Source organism: Molossus molossus, unplaced genomic scaffold, assembly GCF_014108415.1.
Source record: "Molossus molossus isolate mMolMol1 unplaced genomic scaffold, mMolMol1.p scaffold_m16_p_3, whole genome shotgun sequence".
Classification (NCBI taxonomy): Eukaryota; Metazoa; Chordata; class Mammalia; order Chiroptera; family Molossidae; genus Molossus; species Molossus molossus.
In genome coordinates, this window is record NW_023425366.1 from 31,020,652 (window position 1) to 31,036,336 (window position 15,685).

Below are 15,685 nucleotides of genomic sequence, written 5' to 3' on the forward strand. Positions count from 1 at the left end.
AGTTCTCTGAAATGTCCCCATTCATCCTTTGGAACTGCTACCGTCAGAGTTGCACGTGTGGGGCCTCATGGGCTTTCAGTGCACCCTCTTGTCCTTACCTGGGCACCACCCACTGCCCCCTGGGAGGCCTCTGCCTCACAGAGAAGCCAGGACCCATAAGGCTCCTTCCTGGCTGATTTCGGCCAGGGCACAGGGTGAGAGTTGGGTGTGGCAGGCGGGGAGGCCTCCTGAGAATGGGCAGCCTGGAAACTCAGGAGCTTCCCTTGGCTCACCTGCTCGCCCTGCGGGCCACAGGCTGAGTGAACTGAGGCCCACAGCCAGCATCTCCCAGAATTATCTCCACCCACAGAAGCACGCATCCCACCCCCACCCAGACAGAGGCTGGGACCCAGCTTCCTTCCTGGTGGGGCTGCTGCCCAAGCAATATCAAATCCTTCTCATCAACTTCAAAGTTAAAAACAAACAAGCCACAAAAATTAGAGTACGAACCCTTCTAGAAGCATTGTTGTCTGCCTACCATTGACCTCAGCTCATCTCCGGAACTCACTGCAAAAATTAACAAGTGAAACATGCAGCTTTTGTGAGAGAGACACTGGCTAACACAACGTGTTGTGGGTTAACAAGCCAGAAATGACGGGTGCCACCCTCTGGCTCTCTGACTCACAGGCTCCCACCCGCATCTGATGCTTTCTGACTCCTTTCGGCCACTTGGACCCCCACTGTCATTTACTAGCACCTTAATTGTTCAAAATGGTGGGGGGAAGGGTCCTTTGGTCTCAGTTAGGTTTGTCGTCCAGCTAAATGCTCTGTGGCACCTGTCAGTTAGATTTATCCAGGGTCCTAGTGAAACAAATTGCAATTCGTTTGGAGCCATTTCTTTAAAGATGTGAAAGAGCGTATCTGTCACAATTTTCAGCATGATGTTCTTTGCGCTGATATATTCTAAACACTTTGAACAGGCAGGGAGAGGAAAAATAGAAAATCCACAAAGCAAACAGCCCATTATACAGATCTGTTCTGCATATTATGTTGAGCTCAGAAAAACCAACCCATAGCCAACTCATTCTGACTACAGGCATGAGCTTTCAACAACCCATGAAATCACCCCTGGCTCCCTACTGACTTTTCCAGAATAGCAGAATAAGACCTCTTATAAACAGGTGACCTCATTCAATGAAGTCAGGGTGGACCCAATGCTTCTAAGAATGTGTAGATATTAATGTTTCTTTTTAAAAACCATGACAATTAACCAAAAGGGGCTTTCCTTTTCTAAAGGAAGGAAGGAAAGAAAGAAGACAGATAGAACACAACCTTCCTTGTATAACAAAACCCAACATAACATGTACCATATTGAAATCTAGTTTGAGCCTAGTCCAACTTGGAATAGGATTTATAAAATAGGATTTCCTAAAGTCCTCAGAAAAAGTCTTTCCAGAGGGTGGGCTCACCATACAGAACCCAAGAACACCTTGCCCCACAATGACGCTTACCGTGCCTAAGAGAAAGACACAAGTGACACAGTCATACGAAATACCTTCAGTGAGGTGATTAAACAACAGTGTAGACACAGAGCTTAGCACTGAAGAGAGTTGGCTTTGAGAACACCCAAGTTCAAGTCCCCAGCATGGGTGACCCTGGGAAGGGGAGTCAACTTTACTGAGTCACCGTCTCTGCTTCTGGAAAATGGGAGATAATATCAACCTCACAGTTATGAAAATTATAAGAAATAATGTGTTGTATAAAAAATGCCTGATACATTTTCTGGGCAGAATAATTCCAAATAATGTATGCAGGTACACCACTCTCACGGAGATGGAACTCAAGGATGCACTCCTCAACTTGGGCTCCCTCCAGACTGTGGGAAGGCGGGAGGGAAGAGAACATTACAATAGAGAAACCTGGCAGACACAACCTTAGCCAGCTGGTCAAGGTCAACGTCAACAGTGACAAGTCACACTGATAGCATGTGCTGTTTCCTTGTGGTATTTGGAGTTGAATCCACTCTCTCTCCCCCACTGCAAAATCTGATTGCAGTGGTCCCTACACCTGTCAGATGACGCTGAACAGGGTCTGCCTTACCATCTGTAACAAGTGTCATTGAATTTTTTTTTTCCTTGAACAGTACCTTTGATATGATGTGATGAGAATGGCACTTTCCTCTGTGGTCCTTCTCTCAAAAGCCCATAACTCCAGTCTAATCATGAGAAACACATCAGACAAATCCCAATTGAGAAACATCTTACAAACTACCTGACAAGTACCCCCCAACCTGTCAAAGTCATAAATTCTGAGAAATTTCACAGCCAAGAGGAGCCGAAGGGGAAGTGACAAGTAAATGGAATATGGGGACCTACATGGTGTCCTGGAAAAACAACAACAACAAAAATATTAGGAAAAAAACGAGGAAGTTAGAATAAAGAATGGACTTGAGTTCATAATAAAAACACATCAACATTGATTCATTTGTTGTGTCAAATGTATTATACTAATGTCAGATCCTACTAACAGGGGAAATGGGTAGAGGGTATATGGGAATTCTCTGTATAATGTTTGCATTTTTTCCATAAGTCTAAATTATTCTAAAATCAAAGTTTATTTGATAAAAGGGAGATCTAGCATACAAGGTAGCAATGATGACTCTTGGCCGGCTACCGGGTGTGGCTCCCCTCCATGCTGTCCCCAAGCGTTACTGATGGTGCGGGGAGCTCACAGGGAGGCTGTGATGGGCATGCAATGGACAGAGTTAGTGGCCAGGTCCCTGCAAGAGCAGGAGAATGGAGAGAAGTGGCTGACTCAGAACGCTCCACAGAAGTGAACGGACAGGCCTCGGGAATTGTTTGGCTGAGTCACATAACAGAAAGAGAAAAGCCGAAGATGACCCCCAGTACCACCACAGACTGGCTCCACTTTGGATGGCCAATAGCATCTTTGCTGAGAGTGTATGGGGTAGAAATCCACAGTACCCAAGCTTGCCTGGATTCTCAACCAGGCCCAGTAACACGCCTGTGTTTCCTGTGGACTCTCCCTCAATTCCCACGTGGGAAATTTTAAACTTTCCCACTCTTAAGTCACCTACCTCACAGCAACCCCTTTCCTAGGAAATGACACACCTCTTACTTTACAGAGGGAACAGAAACCATGAGAAGGGAACTCTCTCAACTTTCCCCAATAACCCCACCAATGTCCCACATCCATGAGCAGTCTCTCCTCCTCCCCTCTTATTGAAAAGGAAGAGTGACGCTTTCCCTAAAGACGCCGATCCCTCCTCCCCTCCAGTACTCATGCTACCAATCACCTCCTCTTTCACTTCAACCTCTCCTTCCTTGCAAATCCATCAGATTGCATTCATGGCCCAAATTCTTTACCTTGCTCTTTTCCATGTGACTTCCAAACTCCTCTATCAAGAACTGAGACATTTGCTGGTGTGATGCAAGCAGGATCTTGAAATGCACCTACTCATCTGGACTCCCTGTCATGCTTGTGCCTCAGCTATTTCCCGAAGAAGAACCTGTAGAAGCTAACTTGACGGTCCCAGGAACAGAACGAGAAATGCATGGAGCAAAGCTGCCCCGGGTCAAGTGCCCAAGCACACCCTAGAACAAGGCCCAGCTCACCACAGACACACAAGCAAAGGCAGTCAAGATCTGCAGATGCATGAAGAATAAACATATTTTAGAGTTTGAGGTTTGTTTGTTATGCAGCTATCTGCTGATATGCATGCTCAAGGGTCTCATATGTACATGGAAGGCACAAGTGGTAAGTGCTGTGGAGATGTCAAGTAAGATGAGGACTGACGGGTAACCACTGGAAAGCTGACCCTTCCAATCTTCCTCCTGTCTCTCTGGCCACTCCCAAGTGACTATATATATATATATATATATATATATATATATATATATATGACTGTCTTAGTCCATTCAGGCTGCTATATAACAAACTACCATAGACTGGGTGGCTTAAACAACAAACATTTCTCACAGTTCTGGAGGCTGGACAGTCCATGCCATTCAGTGAGGGTCTGCTTCCTCATTCCTAAGTGGCCATCTTCTTGCTGTGTCCTCACATAGCAAAAGGGCTCAGGGAGCTCTCTGGAGTCTTTTATAAGGGCACTAATTCTATTCATGAGAGCTCCACCCTCATGACATAATCACTTCGAAACAGCCCCACCTCCAAATACCATCACCTGGGGATTCACATATAACATGAATTTGGAGTGGGGCATAAACATCAAGTCTCTTGCAATGACCAACAGTTGTGGTCATTGTATTCCAGCCACCTACCATCGATCATTTGACTTCTTTCCGGCTAACTCCCAAAGTCACCTTCTCTCACTTGTACTACTTACACTCCCCTAATTGTTCTGAAACTACCTTCCAAAGGTTCCCAGTGACTGTTTTGTAGAAAATCCAGTGGTTACACGTCAGTCCTCATCTTACTTGACATCTCCACAGCACTTACCATTTGTGCCTTCCCTCCTTTTGAAACTCTCTTTCCGCAGATATCCTGAGAGCTGACCCTTCCAATCTTCCTCCTGTCTCCCTAGCCATTCGCTCTCAATTTTCTTGATGAGCTTGTCTGTCCTCTCCTTCCAGAAATGTTGCTGTTCTCAGAAGCGTGACCAAGCCGGCTTCTCCTCCTCGGCACCCTCTCTCGGTGATCCTAGCCACGCTCATGGATCCAGTCATCACCTCGAACCTGCCAGATCACTCATCTCTAGCTCAGCCTCTCTTCCTGAGTTTCTTACCTAAATATCGGTCTGCTGGATGTTTCACTTAGGTATCCCACAAACAATCTCAACACGTTTCTCCCAAACCCGCTCCTCTCTCCCCTGTTCCTAATTCAGGGGTGAACACCACCAATCACTTAGGTGCCCAAGTCAGAAACAGGGGCTTTGTCTTCAGCCCTCTGCCCACCCTTCCCCCATCCAAGCTACCATGTTTTGCCAGCCCCACCTCTTAAATATCTTCCAAAGCTGTCCTATTTTTCCATCCCCACTTCTACCCCTGATCCGGCCACCACATCCCAGCTGAGGTGTAGCTCCTCCCCTGTTCTCCCTGGCCCCACTTCTGCCTCTCCATTCATTCTCCATACTGCCGCCATGATCATTTAAAAAAGAAACACTTCCAACCAATACAACTACCACTAATCCCCTTAATGGTTTCCACTCTTTAGATGAAGTCTCAACACTTTAATGATCTAGATCCTTTTTATCTGGCCCTCCTTTCTGAAGGGTAGCAGAATATACCACTTTGGTGTAAGGATGATTTTGACCTGAAGGTAATTGAGAAAAAGCAGACACAAAGAAAGCTCTCTGCCCTCCTCCATCTGTCTAAAAGCAGGACATACATTTTTTTTTTTTTTTTATCCTCACCTGAGGACATTTTTGCATTTATCTTCAGACAGAGCGGGAGGGAGAGAGGGAAGAAGAGAGAGAGAGAAACATCGACCAGAGAGACACATCGAACAGTTGCCACCCACACGACCCCAACCAGGGCGGGGACAAACTGCAACCACAGTACGTGCCCTTAGCAGGAACCGAACCTGGACTCTCTGGTCCGCAGGCCAATGCTCTAACCACTGAGCAAAACTGGCCAGGGCAGGACATACATTTTTTAACTTAACTTTTTATTTCCCCCAGTTTTATTGCGATATAATCAACATACAGCACTGTGTACGTTTAAAGCATATAGTATAATGGTTTGACTTGCATATATTGTGGAATGATGACCAGGATAAGTCTAGTTAATGTCCATCATCTCAATAGGTACAAAAGGACACTGCCAGCCTGCAGATGGCACCAGAAGGATCTACATAAGAGACCTCACTAGCCTTAATCTACCATTAGTTTCCTGTCCCATGGTTTGCTGCCCTTGGAAGCCTAGTACTGCTTTCCTTTGTCCTGAGGTTTCTCCACAGATTTATTGTTTTTTGGTGGAGATGCCATATAAGCTGGAAATCTAAGCCACTTCCTTGAGTTACTCATTTTCCCTCAGGATCTCCCATGTATGCATGTTTAAAGTAGTCTGGTTTTCTCTTGTTAATATGCCTTTTATTACAGGGTTCTCAGTCGAGAAGTCAGAAGGGTAGAGGAAATATTTTTTTCTCCCCCAAATTCCTTCTTCACCTTTAGCTCTTGCACCAACACCCTTCTACTCGAATTTGTAATCACTAAACTCTCCTTTTAATTCACCTGTGTTTCATTCTTTCTCTAATCTGGTACCTTGGCACATGCTGGCCTCTCTCCCTGGAATATTCTTTCTTCCCTTTTACCTAGCTACCTGATGAGCCACCCCTTCTGATGCAAGTTATTCCCCGGTCCCCCGAGCACAGATTAGGCAACTGAACCATGATGTCACCTAATCCACATTCCCATGTGGCCACCACAGTCCTCAAGAGTCTGCTCATGAGGCTAAAACCTCCAATTCACTGCAGGTTCAAAAAACATTTACTAAATAAAAAGGCCAAAGGATTCCTACAACTCCCTTGGAAAAAGTACACTTATCACAAAGATTGCTTTGTGATAAGCCATAACCCACATTATCTGCGACTAAATGGTCATTAAAATGACTGATTATTGTCCGATGGCCTGGGGAACTGGCACCAGGCAAAGTGCTCGACCATTGTCTCCTTGCTCAGCCTTGTCTCCCACCCTGAACGGCCTCTATGCCTCGAGGCTATAGATTAACTCCCATCTTATCGATTCATATTCCATAGGCTCCATGCATAGCCCCCGCAGGGCCAAACTCTAAGAGACAAATTCCAGCTGCAACAGGCAGATATAAAAGACACAAGCCCCTACATTGAGTGCGGCTTCTAGGACTCGACCCCCGGAGTCTGTGAACCCGCCCGGAGTGCACCCAATAAAGCCTGATCCCTGTTTATTCGGCTGATTGGCTCTCCAGTCTCTTCTCTGTTTTATTCGGCGGCGCCCCCGATTCCTTACAATTATCAATTAATAAAACATTTTATTGAGTACCAAAAATAGGCTAAGAATTTTGTTTACTCCTTTATTCAAAGAAAGAAAATAGACAATAAACCCATACTGCTCTAAAAATGGAAAAATGCTACAGAATTCAGGTTGTCTAAAAACTCGATCGGTTTGACACCAAGTACTCAAAATGTAGTTTTCCAAGCCAGGCCAGTAGAGGGAAGTGTTGACTTTGGAAATATCACATCCCACAGGCCCTTCAGGAAAAATAGACTGGCCCCCTCCTGAAGAGGAAAATACAGATGGGGAGCAGGGGTCTGAGGAGCAGGGTGGACTGTGGCATTGGTTCAGGCTCACTCCTGTCTGGCCAGCCGGCAGGGGGCGGCACTGCAGTGGTCAGTCAGAAAGGCTCCAAAAACAGGAAAAGGCAAGGAAATGCTAGGAAAGTCCAGAGACTTACCAAGTTCTAATTCTTAAGTGAAAGAATAGAAACCAAGAAAAAGAAAAACATTTCAAGAAATCACAACGAAGTCAGACAAATTATGATCGTGGGTAGTGATAAAAAGAAAATTAAGACAAATGGAATAAAGAAGCATTTATTCCTGGCTTCCGGCCATGTCATAAATTCCCCTCTGAAGTGAAACCCTTCCCAAGTCCAGATCAGAGCCAGGCCGCAAACAGGCAGTCTGAGCTCACCCCGGGCCACCCCTGGGATCCCCACTGCCACTGGGTCCCCAGCAGCAGGAGCGAATAATGCCAGGTGGCCGGCTTTCGGTGCCTTTCCTTTAGAATTTTTTAAATAAGTTCAAGAAATAACAAGTTTCAAGGATGCACCAAAGATTGCTTATACCCGACTGACATATCGCCCCAGCTCAGAAGGAGCCCTCTGCTCTCTCCCTGCAGCGTACGCCTGCCATCTGTTAAAGAGGAACAGGAAACACATAGCTCCATCCTGGGACTTAAAATTCACTTCTTTGGTTATCTTATTTTGTATTTTATTTTTGTTAGGAGGGGCATGGTAGAAATCGAAATTACTAACTAAATGAGATTTAGGGATTATTTCAGGATTTACTGTCATACAGTCCCCTCTCCACTGTAAGGCCTAAAACAGATTTGGCTGTGGTTTTTTTGTGCATTAAGTAGCCAAGGAGGTTAGACTTTGTAAACACCCCAAGGCTAGATCACAGTGTTTGCATCTTAATTTAATCGCACAGAAGCCGAGTGAGTCCTGCAGAAAGTCAGGACTGCCAACTCTCAGACATCCAGCACAGTTGCAACAGCAAATAATATTAACATGTGGTTGCTTTAAAGTTTTCCTTAACCAGAGAGATTCTGCTGGGGCCAGTGTTGACTAGACCAAGTCAGTTGAGGTCATGCCACCTCCTCTGCCAGGCACTTGTCTGGCTTGGGCCATGTGACCTGGCCCGGAGATGTAAACGAAACTCTGCTGGAGGCTTCTGGAGATGTTTTTCCATCTTAGAGAACAAAACAGAACAGGGATTTGCTCCTCCTTTTTGAGGCTTTTGTGTGTGGCAATGAGAAGCCATGGTTCTTGGAGCTGCCAGGGTCTTCTTGGGATCATGAGGGAAAGGTCAAGAGCATTTCTGAGAAGCTGGCCCCAGGTCCTGCCATCACAGAGCCACCCAATGAAGCTTCCCTCCAACTGTTGCCTTCAGGCATGTCATGTTGCAAGAGAAGGCAATTTCCTCATTGTTGAAGCCGTTTCAATGAGTACTCAGTTAATTATACCCCAAACATCATAGCAGATCCTGGGCTCTGATGAGAATCAGGCAAACAATAAGAAAGTCTGTTTGGGATCAGCAAACACTGAAAAGTGATCATGTCTGCAGTCGGCAAGAACACCTTTGGGAACTCGGTGGAAAGTATGAATTGGTACAGCTTTTTCTAAAGGCCAGTTGGTAGCAGGCACGTAAATGGGCACATTTAAAATGTGCATGCCCTATGATGAATCCTAAGACTGTATCCAATACTTCTTTCTTCTCTGTCCTGCTTCTGTAGGAAGGATGACCTCCAAATCCTGCCCTGTGCCTTAGCCCTAAAGTCTCCGTGTGGCTCAGCAAAGGAATCCGGTAGAGGGAATAGAGAGGTGTACTTCCCCAGCCTCCCCACCAACTTCCAGCCAGACGCCTGCTCACTCAGATGTCAGGTTCCATCGCCTGCGAGGCAGTCACCTACCAGGGTAATTCTGTCCAGGGTCTTGCCCCGTAATTCTGTCCCCCTTCACTAACAGACTTGAGAGCAAAACAGCACACCCCCAACTGGGGATCAGACCCACAACCTAGGCATGTGTCCTGACAGGGAATTGAACCAACAACCTTTTGGTGCATGGGATGACGCCCAACCAACTGAGCCACACTGGCCAGGGCTATTCACTTTGATTTAACGATGGCTCTGTGTCCCTCTGACATGCCAAGAGGGTCTGCGACTCCTCCGGTTTTAATATCCACTGAGAAGCTCCCCCAGCCACTGTGTAAAATGAGAACCTCTAAAGAGGGGTCCTCAGACCAGGAGCATTAGTGTCTCCTGCGAACTCTGAAATGCTCCACACTCCCCACCCAACATCCATTAAGACCTCTCACTTCACTGCCTCAGCATTTCCAAGGCCTGAGCACAAATGGAGCCCATTCTCTTGCTACACCCCTCTACCGTCAGCATCATCCCCTGTACAGAAGGCTGAAAACTTCTCAGACCCCACCTTCCTCCACTGCCCACATCACAGCCACCAAGACCTGAGTTTTCTGCCTCACCGCTCTGGCTCCTTCTCTGCTTCTGAAACTGCCTCTGGGTCCACCAGGATCATCTGGCCCCTGTCACCACACACCCAGCCTCATGCCACTCAAATACATTCCTCACATGTTATCTACCCCCTAATGACCTGGTCCCTGCCTCCTCATGGGGCAACTTCTCATCTGTCCTAGACACAAGCAACCCTACAGCCACACTAACCTACGCCATTCCCAGGATGCACTGAGCTCCCCCTTGGCCCTGTGGCTTTGGGATGCACTGGCTGGACCGGCCTGCCTCTGTCTTCTTCACCACCCAGCTCCAGCCCCCCTCTTCCACAACCCTTGTCCTTAACCACCAGGCTAGATGGAGTGTGCTCACCCCTCGGCACCCAGGGCACCTCCCATCAGAGCTCCTTCAGGTGGCTATTTAACTGGAGAATTACTCAAGGGCAGAACTTCCCTTCACTCCCCCACCCCTGGCCCCTGACCCAGTTCCTGGCCAGTGGGAGGTACTGAATGATGAGCCCATGGTCACTGCATGTGTCACCATATCCATTTACACTTCTGAAGCTCAGGAAGTTGTGCATCTGGGCTTTCGAAGCCTGGCCAGCTCTGCCTCTGTGGTGGTGAGCGCCTCACGCCCGAAACCTGATGACGTGAACAGCACAGCCCTGACCCCTCTCTAAGTTGGGACCTTCTCCACCGTCCGCATACTGATTGCAAAGCAGCGTGCACAGGCTGCTTCCTGGTACGGGGAGTGACACTGCCAGACGCTGGCTTTCCCGACCCCCTGGTTCCTGCTCAGTCACCCCCCTGGCTTTGGCACAGGAGCTGGTGATGCAAGATGGGACAGGCAGGTCTCTCTTTGGGGGCAGCAGATATTTACGTTCCACAATCAACGTGCAGTGTTGGTTTGGGACATTTTCTCCAGCTTCTCGGCCCTCACTGAGTCAGATTCCTAACAACTCCCTACACCATGAGGTGCTCACACTTGTTCTTTCCAGCTCAGCCAGAAGCAGCTTCTTTGCAACTGAGAACCCGTGTGATACAACGAATGTCACCTTGGAAGCCAAGAATTTTGAAAGTGGTCAGTTACAAAATCGGACAAGGCAGCAGTTACAAATGAAGCGTGACCCTGAAGGACAAGCATAGCTGTCATGTTTGCCTCAGAAATGTCTGAACACGGTTCTGGAGGAGCAGAGCCACAGCGCACTGGCAAGGTCTGCATAAGTAGCCTCCAGAGCTGACACCTGGGCGGAAGGACACTGAGACGCACATTCCCCCGGGAATCTCACAATCAGTGGTACTTGTTATACTGACACATGCCCAGCAAGTAGCTCCTGGCTCTCCTTTACATCTGCAGGCTAAGTGCAAGGTGACCTTGTAAACATGTCTAATTGTATACGTTAACTATCACTAACACACGATTATGTCTCTTCTGACAGCTCACCAGCATCTTCCTGATCCCGCGCTCTGATGGGGTGGGGTGCGATGCTCTAGGTGAAGTGACCACCAGCTTAGACTTCTGGGAAGGGTCCCCCGGGGAACGGTTTGTGCAGGAAGGAGCTGCTACGAAGCACTGGGACATGTCTGGGGGGAGACTGGGAAGGGTCCCCCGCAGATTAGACTTCTGGAGCAGCTTCATCCTCAAAGCTTTGGGGAGTTTCGGGGTTAGATCTGCCCGATACTGAGTTCTGCACAGGTGGGCACTGTCCCAAATACAGAAAACGTGCACACTTGCTCATCGCCCTTTTCTTGTACCTCTTGGCAGTAGAGAAGGATTTCTGCTCGATCTCTGTCCTTACATTCGTGTCCCGAGCTGCGGCCATGTGTAGCTCTCCCACACACCCTGGCAGCTGCTCTCTGGCCTGCACTCGAGGGAGGAAAAGCCGGGTCTTACCTGCCTGCGCAGCTGTGATTAGGGCCGTGTTCCCCTCGCTGTCCTGCCAGTTGACGTCAATGTGGGGACACTCTGCTAAGACCACCACAGTATCCACAAAGCCGTGGTAGCAGGCGACAATAAGGCCGGTCTAGAAATAAGGAGGGAAGCGGGTCAGAGGAGCAGTGCCCAGCACCCACTGTGCCCCAGGGGCGGAACCAGCAGCAGGGGAACAAGGAGGACCCCGGTCCTGGTTCTCAGCGGCAGTGGATAGCAAGCCAGCTGTCAGTTCATTCTCAGATGGCCACTGAGCACCGCCTAGGAGCAGGGCAACGTGCCTGGGAACACCAGAGAACCAAGATGCCTGCCTTCGGGGGCTTGCCTTCCTCCCGGAGGGGCAGAGGGGAACATAAACTGTAGGCCTGGCATGTAGGAGACAGTGTTAGAACGCACGCTAGACTCAGGGAGGTGGTTGAGTGCAGGGGGGCTGGCTCTGTCTTAAGCGGGGTGCTGGGGCGGGCCCACCCAGAAGACAATGGGAAGATGAGGAGGTGAGGAAACAAGCCAAGGGAAACCCTTAGAATCACTGTTTTTATATGCTAATGAATGGCTCCTGGTGACTAGGTTACTTCAGGCTGGGGGCTAGTTTCTAGAAAAACCTACCAGAGATTAGAGGGTTAGATCTTTCAGCTCTACCCCTACCCCACGCCACCTCTGGGGAGGGGACAGGAGCTGGAGATTGAGTTCAATCACCAACAGCCAATGATTTAGTGAAGCAAGTCACGCCCACTTAGTGGAAGCTCCATAGAAACCCCTAGTGGAAACTTCCTACACAGAGACTTACATGCCTACCGAAATCATCACCTTTGCCCTGCCTTCGAGGGGTCTGTTCCAGAAGTCTGACAAGGCCAAGGTTCAGTGACTTTCAACCTGTTTTACCTCATGGCACTCATACACAAATTAATAAAAGGCTGCAGCACACCAAAAACATTGTATTTTTTGCCCACCTGACAAAAAAATTGGTATGATTTTGATTCATTCACACCAGACAGCTATTGTGTTGGCTGTTGTCATTTTTTTATTTCCTAATCCAAGGGAAAAGAGGTCAGTGTTCCTGACTAAACAGTCAGATATCACACATTTAAAAACTTCTTGTGGAACATCAGTGTGCCACAGCTCACAGCTGAGAATCACTACCATGGTTAAAACTACGTTTAGATCCAGTGCCAATTCTCTGTTTTAGCTGGAGCATCTCGGTGCCCCCAACAGGAAGGTGGGAGGGGAGGTACAATCTTTGGCAACCCCTTGACCATGGTCTCCCAGAAAAAAAGTAAGAAAAGAGTTATCTCAAGGGCAGATACTGTCTACCTGCTGCACCACAGAAGCCCCCTGGCAGAGGGCTCCCTTGCCGAAGCCACAAACAGTTTGTTTCTTAAATTATAAGCCAAGCATTCACAAAAGAAAATAGTATTATCAAGAAAATATAAGTAAGCTACCTACAAATGGAAGCCCCTATTGGGAGATCACTAGAAATTCTAGGCCCTCAGAACACAGGGCCTACTTTTCAACAATAAAGATTAAAAAATTAATTAATTAATTAAATACTTGGGTAAAAACACACACACAAGCCCAACTTTCAAGGTGGGAGGGGAGGTACAATCTTTGGCAACCCCTTGACCATGGTCTCCCAGAAAAAAAGTAAGAAAAGAGTTATCTCAAGGGCAGATAAGAAAAGTCGGAGCAACAACAAAAAAACTAAGTTGAGATAAGTCTACTTAAAATTTGTATTTGTACATCAAAAAACAAAAATAAACAAGCCAAAACCCCATTCCTTGCAGGAAGGATGGTATAACACCAAGATTCTAACGACATCATCATTTATTATATTAACAGATTAAAGGTGGGGAGGAACAAAAGTGATCATCATCTAAGTGGGTTAAAGTTGTCAACACACACACACACACACACACACACACACACATTAGGAGAGTAATGTCCTCTGTAGAAGGAATGGGAACAGAGGGCATGTGCTGGTTAATTTTATGTGTCATAATTTTAAGTGCACCCAGATAGTTGGTCAAACCTTTTGTGAAGGTACTTTTGAGATGAGGTTAACATTTAAATCAGTAGATGTTCAGTAAAGCAGATCTTTCTCCATGATATGGATGAGCCTTATCCAATCAGTTAAAGACCTGAACAGAATAGAGTAAGAAGGAATTCTGCCTTTGGACTTGAGCTACAACTCTTCCCTGAGGCTCCAGTCTGCCAGCCCCCCCTGCAGATTCGGAACTTGCCAAGCCTCGACAATTGTATAAACCAATTCCTTAAACTAAATCTGTGCATCTGTCGCTTCTATTTCTCTGGAGACCCCTGATTAATACAGAGTAGGTGAGGAAGAAACACTTCGGAAGAACTATTTTCATTTTTTACTCTCTGTTTCTGTACAGCTAGAATTTTTTTAAACAAAGTTTTATTTATAATGAAATTACATGCTTTTAATTCACATTGAAAAATAAGTAAGCAAACGTGATGTTTACATTAACAAAATTCTCATTAGGAAATACAGTTTTATAACCAAGTAAATGAGTATGAACAGGGGAGGGGCAGTAGGCAGAAGAAATAGAAGCTGACAAACGGCCGAGGGAAGAGACTGAGGCACCAAGAAGTACACACAAACCCATAGGCAGATGGTACAATATGGAGTAATTAATTAGTCCTGATCATCCAGAAGGAAGAGGATATTACCCATGTTCAAACATGTGAAAAAATTCCATCAGCAGCAACATAATTGTTTAAAAGTTCGGAACCAAGAGAGTAAACTTCAGTTACTTGAAAATCCATTTCTCTAAAACATCTTTCTCCATATTAATACTACTGACAGGCAAGGGGAAAGTGTATGCGGCTTTATGGAAGAATTTCAGAATTCTAGTCCTCCAAAGATGTATTTCTAAAAGGTGGCTATGCATTACCACTAACAAGAGTGCAATTGATTGGATAAAGTGTGTTAGGCATAGTTTCAATAATCTCGTTTATGACTAAGCACCATGATGAGGAAGTATATTTCAGGACTGGAATTTGATCTACGTTGATCACTCCAACGTGACCACACAACGTCTCCATGGTTTGGGTTCTCCTCGGCACCAATCCCAGGCTCAGTTTTCCATGCCCCCAAGCCTTTGCATGTGCAGTGGCATTTGCCTAGAATTCCCTTCCTCCCACCCCACAGCCTTCATCATATAGTCTGCCTGGCACATGTCCGATCTCCTGCAGGTCTTGGTTTAAGCCATTTTTCACCCATTTTCTGATGCCCTCATTGGGCTGCCTTGCGTACAGCATGCCTCCCTGGAAGGTAAGCACATCTTTTTAACTTGGGTCTCCTGGTGCCTGACATCTACAAGACACTCCGTAAGCACTGCTGAATGAATGAAAAGCCCCTGAACTGTTCCAGCACCACCTACCTCTCATAGTACTCAACTTACTCTAAACTGAGAGCCGACACACGGCGACATGCGCCTTGAGCTTGTTATCGGACTTCCATATTCAAGTCAGAAAATGACAATGTCCCAGGGAACCCTCAAAGAAGAAAGCTGCCTTCCGTGTGGCAAGTATCACTCTAAGCTGGTGCTGCCAAATCTGAGGCTGAATAATATAGATGTGAAAGCAACAGCCAAATGCATAGAAAATGAAAGTGGGTTCAAGAATTCCACCTGGAGGAATTCACTTTAAGAATATCAAAAGTATGTCAAGAAATCTAAATAAAGATCTGTAATTGCAAAATCCTGAGAACAACCCAAATATACATCAAGAAATGACTGGCTAAACACCTGCAGTGGAACACCATGTCGCCCTCAACAGGAAGGAGGCTGGAGTGCAGATGTGAATGTAAAAAGACCTTCCCAGGATAATATTAAGTGGAAAAAAATTAATAACCAAAGGTCAGAATAGAGTACATAATATGACCTCTTTTGTGTGAACTTTTAAAATGTGTGCATGGCTCCGGCAATGGCTAAGTTCATAAAATATCTTTTATTTTTCTAAAGGAACATGAAAGGTTTTAACTGGCCACTTTCAAAGCACAAAAGAGAGGCAGTTTTAAGGGTTTACTGTGTGTTTTGGATCTGTCTCGGTGTC

At 46.5% G+C, this 15,685-nt stretch overlaps 1 protein-coding gene across 1 annotated transcript in view; it reads right to left on the reverse strand.

The window, feature by feature from the left end:
* Nucleotides 1-15,685, reverse strand: part of ANKRD33B (ankyrin repeat domain 33B) — a 68,868-nt gene that overhangs the window by 15,606 nt on the left and 37,577 nt on the right. Inside the window, exon 2 of the mRNA XM_036279498.1 lies at nt 11,576-11,705. Coding sequence (XP_036135391.1) covers nt 11,576-11,705 — 130 coding nt within the window. The remainder of the gene's footprint in view (nt 1-11,575; nt 11,706-15,685) is intronic.